The sequence below is a fragment of the Sinocyclocheilus rhinocerous genome, unplaced genomic scaffold (genome assembly GCF_001515625.1).
Source record: "Sinocyclocheilus rhinocerous isolate Xijiao unplaced genomic scaffold, SAMN03320098_v1.1 scaffold360, whole genome shotgun sequence".
Lineage (NCBI taxonomy): Eukaryota > Metazoa > Chordata > Actinopteri > Cypriniformes > Cyprinidae > Sinocyclocheilus > Sinocyclocheilus rhinocerous.
In genome coordinates, this window is record NW_015653490.1 from 247,995 (window position 1) to 255,284 (window position 7,290).

The window sequence follows — 7,290 nt, forward strand, 5'->3', positions numbered from 1 at the left end:
TTCAAACGTTCTGTATTCTTTTAGACAAACTGATGACACTGCATTTTTATGAACTATGTATTAGAATGATATTTAACGAGTTCATTTGCCCTGTCTTTTTTTTTCGTTTTTTACTCTTAACTTTGGGTAAAACAGTCTATGGGTAAAATGCAGAGCTCGTCACTGTCCCTTTTTACACAGCCGTCCAATCACAGTGGAGGAGGGGCGGGACAAACATTACATTAACCAGCCATGATCATACTTGTACAACACAACAATGGAGAAATTAATATTGCTGGTTACTGCATTTTTATATTTAGTAATATTCTTCAAAATAACATACTCATAACATGTTACTGCCGTGAATATTCCAAATCATAGCAAACAACGCGTCACTCCAGAAAAATGCAGTGCCTCCAAAGCTCTCTCATGCACCACCAGCTGGTCGTTTTCAGAAGAGCACCAGGCATTATGTAAGCTGGCTAAAAACGCTCTGGTGGACACGTTAATTTATTCATTTATTGTTAGGCATATAGCCTATTAGTCTCTTATGCATTTATGCTATATAACTTACCAAACCTTTGTCAGCTGGCTAAAAACGCTCTGGTGGACACACGTTAATTTATTCATTTATTGTTAGGCATATAGCCTATTAGTCTCTTATGCATTTATGCTATATAACTTTACCAAACCTGAGAATTGAGTCCAAGGATTCCACACCATTCCTAGATGCGTAATTTGCGTAGCTGTAATTCATAGGCGGGGAATATGCTAATTGTGAATTAGCGTGCATGCGCGCCCTTTTTTTCGAATGATTGGAATTCATTGATATACACACATTTAACTATCAAATCTGACCTTTACGAAGTATTTGTGAATCCGGATGAGAGTTTTCGCGAAGGTCCGTTTTACGCGTAAATTACTCAGAATTTACTCATATATTTACGAATGATTCATGAATGAGGCCCAATGTGTGCATCTGAGTGTTTTGATGCACAGTCATAACCGTTTTTAAAATTCTGTCCCTTATATGCAGCTGATATGGGTTTTGCACGGCTCTTCAACTCACCACTGAAGCCTTTAGCAGATCTGGATCCTGTAGTTGTTACGTTCTGGTACAGAGCACCAGAGCTGCTGCTGGGAGCCAGGCATTACACCAAAGCCATCGGTAAGATGTTTCTTTATGAGTGTGTGTGCACAAATGCAAATGTTTAAATGTGCATTTTAGATTTAATGACTTTCTCTTTTCTTCAGATATATGGGCGATTGGCTGTATCTTTGCTGAGCTTTTGACCTCAGAGCCTATCTTCCACTGTCGACAGGAGGACATTAAGACCAGTAATCCCTACCATCATGATCAGCTAGACCGGATCTTTAATGTCATGGGCTTTCCTGCAGGTATTCATCGTCCACTTGACACTTAAATCTAGATGATTCAGTGAAAACTTTGAGACTATGAGACTTTTGTTAGGAAAACGACTTTTTTGTTGTTTAAATATTTGTAAGGTATGTGTGTAAGGATGGAACTTAATAATTCTAGTTCCTCTAGGTCCTGATTCCTCTTAATGAGTTTATTTTGTACTTTTAAGGAAAACATATTTTGGGAGAAAATAAATGTAATTACATTTTCAAAGCCAAACAATGTTGTTATTGTTAACTAAAAGTAAAACTGTTAAAAATAATGTTAATTTTTAATATAATAAAAATAATTGAAATAAAATTAAATGGGGAGAAAACTTAAGTGAAAATTAGAAATGTTGTTTAGAAATGAAGTTTAAATGACTAAAGCTAAAACAAAACAAAAAAATTAAGCCAAATAGAAAAAAAAAGTGGGTTCACAGCGAATTATCAGAACTATTTCAGTAAAACAGTAATATTGTGCTTTACCTGGAAACCTAAAGCTGCACTAGGTATACATCACATATTAGCACAAAAAAAACTAGATATTTTGAGCACTCAATTGAAAATGTACACAACTAATCAATCGTACTTACAGGTTGTGCTTCGGAGAGCTTGTTTTATCATGCACTTTTTTGATTAACAACTTTGCAGACTGTTTAAATTGAAGGATAGCTACCTTACAAACTGCAAAAGAGATATTTTTCGAAAACCCATATGACCTGCTCTTTAAACTTAAGCTAAAATTAAAATGAAAACTAAATATAAAATTAAAAGCTAACTAAAAATATATATAAAAAAATATATATATAAATAATGTTAAAGTAACCCTGTTGTCAAATGAGTAATTGTTGTTTAAATATTTATGTTTGCAGTTACAGTTCAGCTGTTAAGTTAATAGTTCACAATGCTTCAGTTCATTCAATTGTCCTCCTGATAATCTTTGTAATCTAATTTTCTTCTCAGATAAAGACTGGGAGGACATTAAGAAGATGCCGGAACACTCTACGTTGATGAAAGACTTTAGGAGGAATACGTTAGTTTGATTTCATCTTTGACTGTAAAAATATCATACTAATTAGGCATTTCATTGACTAGGGTTTTTGATCTGATGGTGATTGTCTCTCTTGCTGTAGGTACACTAACTGCAGCCTTATAAAGTATATGGAGAAACATAAAGTCAAACCTGACAGCAAAGCATTCCACTTGGTAAGTGGGCGAATAGAATTGTAAATCTCATATATTCGTTCTCATAAATTCAGCTGTTAACTTATGAACTCCCTTTCAGCTGCAAAAGCTGCTTACTATGGACCCAATCCGCCGAATCACATCTGAGCAGGCCATGCAAGACCCGTACTTCCTGGAGGAGCCTTTACCCACGTCTGAGTGAGTGATTTTAAGCGCAAAATCAGCTTTCTGCATGAATTATTATAATTAGGATTTCTGTATTTTTTTTTAATATACAGCATGTACACTGAAATTAGGTCATCTGCAGAGCTATACTTACATAAGATGTTGTTTAAGAAATATTTTAAAAAGCTGTGTTTTGTTTAGTGTCTTCGCTGGCTGCCAGATTCCTTATCCCAAACGAGAATTCCTGACGGAAGAGGAGCCTGAAGACAAGGCAGATAAAGTAAGAAATGTGTGTTTTCTGCTTTTGAGTATTTCTGTGTTTGTGAATATATTTTTGACCATTTAATTTTTAATTTTTTACAATTATTTAAGAAACAAAATTTAGAGGCTTTTCTCAGCGTAATCGGTTAAGAAATTATTTGTGATTCGTTTGGTCTGTATCTTATGTAGTTAGATTACATTTTTAATTGAGAGCTGTGATATTTATCATTTTTATGAATTGCAATATTCTTTCTTTCTACAACTGCAGAAAAACCAGCAGCAGCAGCAGCAGGGGAACAACCACACCAATGGGGCGGGGCACACAGGTAACCCTGACAACAGCCATGCACAAGGCCCGCCTCTGAAGAAGGTGAGAGTGGTTCCGCCCACTACTACCTCAAGTGGCCTGATCATGACCTCAGATTACCAGGTAACACATGTAAACATAAACCTTTATCTTTGTTTTTTGTTTTTTTACAAACAGGCTTTAAAATGATCTTTCTATTGCCCATCAGCCACAATAGATGATGATTGTTAAATTTTTCCAGTCAGTTACCTAACTATTTTATTTCTTTATAATATACAATACCATTCAAAGGTTTGGGGTCCTAAGATTTTTTAAAATGTTTTTGAATAAAGCCTATTATGCTCAAAGCTGCATTAAAATACAATAAAAAATATTACTACAATTTAAAAGAACTTTTCTATTTTGCTGTATTTTAAAGTGTAATTTATTCCTTCAGAAATTATTCCAATATGCTGTTCTAATATTGCTGCTTAAGAAACATTTCTTATTGTTATCAGTGTTGAAAACTGTTGTGCTGCTTAATATATTTGTATATTATAGTATATTTTACTGTAACTTATTTAACGATTTAGTCAATATAAAAGTATAATTCCTTAAAGCTCAATTGAATTGTGTGTATGTGTGTGTGTGTGTATATATATATATATATTGTAACGGGGTGGAAGGAACACGCGACAAGGAGAGCTCAAATAAATACCCCGGAGGGTGGATTTATTCACAGAGAAAGTGCTCAAGTGAGTGCGCTGGGTCCTGAGGTGGGTGGAGGCTTCTCCGTGCGTGAGTCGGTGCTCACCGATAGGATTTTTTTTGGCCGATACCGATTTTAACAAACAACTACTGGCCAATACCGATATTGGTCATTTGCATAAAGGGGTTAAAAACCAGAAGAAAAAAAAATCGATCGGTTCACTCCGAGCAGAATTGGTATTTGAACGTTTCTGTTCCTGCGGCTCAAAAAGAAAAAAAAAACACGAGGGTCTTGATCTGGTAGCCTATCTTGTGCTTAGTCATAGCCAATACAGCATCATCTTTTCTAGATTTTGACCAAATGTATTAAACAAAAGAAAATACTGTCAACGCTTTAAAGAAATTAAAGTAGGCCTATTTTTTTCAAGATATTTAAAAATGTTTGCAGCATGGATACAAAAATGCTACTCCTATAAGCGTTTTGAGAGGAAAAAACAGCCTAAATTAGTAGGCTGTACGTCGCATTTTATTATTAATATATTATTATTATTTTATTATTATCATTCAGAAATAATGTAGGCTAAAACACCGGTAAATAAAGCAAAATATTTACAAACATTACAAACACAATTAGGCTATTTTAGTTCCCTTCTCTCCACAACAAATCCTCTAAAGTTGTAAGCCAAAGCGAATTAATTTAAAAGTGAAACTAAAGCCTACCTCTCTCATTCTGCACGAATCCACAGGTTTCCATATTCACGACGTATCTGGATGCTAAAATATGATTTATTATGTAAACTATAGGCTTTGTTCTTCACTCCCATTTTCGACATAAAACCTCATCCTTTACATAGGCTATATCAGCAGTGAGGCGCTGGTTATGCTGAACGGCACAGACTGTACTACGGAGTATTTAAATTGAGCAGTGTAACTTTTTATGTATCTTTAACTGTATTTTATTTTGATAATAAACAGGCTGCGATGTCAAGTTAGCAAAAATATGTTGTATGTGCGTATGAGTCACTGACGTGATTCAAAACTGTAAAGCTTTTGCAAAATAAAGAAAACTGCTTTCCTTTCCGTGAACTTCGGAGCGCGTTACAAACTCAGCACAATTTTTTCTTTTGTTTTGTTAATCTGTTAATGATTTAAGTGAAATATATTTAGTGTATAGGCCTATATATTCCTTTTTATGTAGCCTATATAGTTTTATTCCATTTTCTCCGTTCACAGAAACGCTGCAGGTGCGTGATGTGACCTTGTGTGAATCCGTGTTCTACACTGGTTTCAAACAAAAAGCTGCATATTACCTGCCATTCATTTTCACTTAAATGTAGGCCTAATGCTTAATTGGCCTGATGCTTAATATCCTCAGATAAACTAACTCCGGTGCATTGCCATTGCGACTTAACGTTACCTATGATGAATTTACAGCTGAGCGCGGGCGTTTCACTGGTTGGATGCGTCAGCGTCACATTTGCATATGGCCGTACTATGCTGTCTGACAAACTATATTTTGTACAGCTTTTATTTTGTTTTGCAAGCATTTAATTATTTTGCCCAGAGAACAACTAGTTGTCGCCATGCAGTTAATTAGTAAACCATCGGTATCAGCCCTTTTCATGCTATTTCCGATATGCCGATGGCTTTAAAATAATAAAAAATCGGCCGATAAATATCGGCGGCCGATGTACTAACCCCTACAGAGACCAACTCTGTTCTACATGTTAACACTACTAGACTAATCACATTGAAGGACCAGAACTAGCTGCTGTATAAAATGGTTTAAAACTCTGCAGACTGAGAGCTTTTTACACATGCAATGCTCCAGATGTTAGAAGTTCATTGCCCATCATCAGTGTCAACACACCTAACGTCATTCCTGTATGTTCACAGGGGGCTTTGCCCTGCAGTCTTACAAGGGAGCTCAGAAACCCACCCCTACTTCAAAGTGGACTGTCGTCTCATTTTGGTCCTCTTGTTGCGAAAGCCTCTCAGTCCATCTTCCTCCATGCTTTCTTTCAGCGAGATTCCATTTACATGCATTCATTTGTCTTGAGTACTTGCTGCTGCATGCATGAGCAGCAAAGTGCTACTTAAAGATCTTAAAAACAGTCAGTCGGACACCATGCATTGTTCTTTTCTGTAGAGATAGTCGCGTGTTGCTTCTAAAGCATGCAGGAAACCTTAATGAAAGTTCTTCTGTATTCCAGCGCTCCAATCCACATGCTGCCTACCAGAACCCAGGACCAAGCACATCATTGCCCCAAAGCAGCATGGGATACTCCTCTACCTCCCAGCAGCCTCCACAGTACTCACACCAGACCCACCGCTACTGAGTCAGGCCACGCCCACCTCTCACAGTGCCCAATAGGGAGAATGTACTTAGGGAGGCGGGTGTGGACCTGAGCCGAACCGCCCCACCCACTGGCTTTACTGTGCAGCATTTCCACCGCAGGAACAGTAACTGTAACCTAACAACACATCACCGTATCATACAGCCGACATTATCCTCCGCTGACAAAAGGAGAAAGAAAAAAAAGAAAGAAATAGACTCTAAGTGAAAACAAATGAAAAAAGGTGATGAAAAGCGGATATTTGTTCCATTGGTGATAGTTCAAGTCTTCGCTGCAAGTCTGTGATACTTCACGAAAAAGAAAAACACAAAAAAAGCAACAAACATTCTCAATATGTGGTACTGAACAGCTGCACTATGTAGTGAGACTGGTTTGGAGTGAGGTGGAGATCCACCGTACCATCCAATCTCTTTAGCCCCAGTCCTTCTTGCCCTCACTTTTGAAATCCGTTGGCCTCTCCAAGACTTAAAGCTGCTATGTGACTGCCAGCAAAGACAGAATGACGTATGTCAGTCTGTCTGTCTCTCCGTCTGCCCTTATACACACACACACTAACTCTCACACACACACACACACTCACACACATGCATACAAATACTGAAGCACTCACTCTTTTAGCCCATTGCTGGGGACCGAATTCTCTGTGCTGGAGCTGCTGACTGAAGCATAATGAGAACCTCTAGTGCCCCCTGCTGGATCATACTGGTAGAAGGCGGTATAAAAGAAACAACAAACTTGATTTTAGTAGTTAATAATTTAATGTTTTGGTTTTACATTAGGAGAGGTCAGCAACTTCCATTTTGCTGTCAGACCGGCTGTTATGCGTGAAAGATCTCCTTAGAACTTCATGACAAACGTTGTGTGGACAGCAGATTGAACATGCATTGTACTGTATTGTAATGAAATATTTTACATGAAACAAATATCCTGACAATAAAAGTGGAAGCG

The 7,290-nt window shown here is 37.2% G+C and overlaps 1 protein-coding gene across 3 annotated transcripts in view; it reads left to right on the plus strand.

The window, feature by feature from the left end:
* The window catches only part of LOC107716407 (cyclin-dependent kinase 8), a 15,918-nt gene extending 9,283 nt beyond the window's left edge, over nt 1-6,635 (plus strand). For 2 of the 3 annotated variants that reach the window (XM_016522843.1, XM_016522844.1), the window contains 8 exons: nt 1,016-1,147; nt 1,234-1,377; nt 2,344-2,413; nt 2,514-2,586; nt 2,666-2,763; nt 2,932-3,019; nt 3,260-3,421; nt 6,199-6,635. In XM_016522843.1, coding sequence (XP_016378329.1) covers nt 1,016-1,147; nt 1,234-1,377; nt 2,344-2,413; nt 2,514-2,586; nt 2,666-2,763; nt 2,932-3,019; nt 3,260-3,421; nt 6,199-6,324 — 893 coding nt within the window. In that variant the 3' untranslated portion in view covers nt 6,325-6,635. The remainder of the gene's footprint in view (nt 1-1,015; nt 1,148-1,233; nt 1,378-2,343; nt 2,414-2,513; nt 2,587-2,665; nt 2,764-2,931; nt 3,020-3,259; nt 3,422-6,198) is intronic. The other variant, XM_016522845.1, reaches the window with a different exon arrangement.
* Nucleotides 6,636-7,290: the final 655 nt, after the last annotated feature.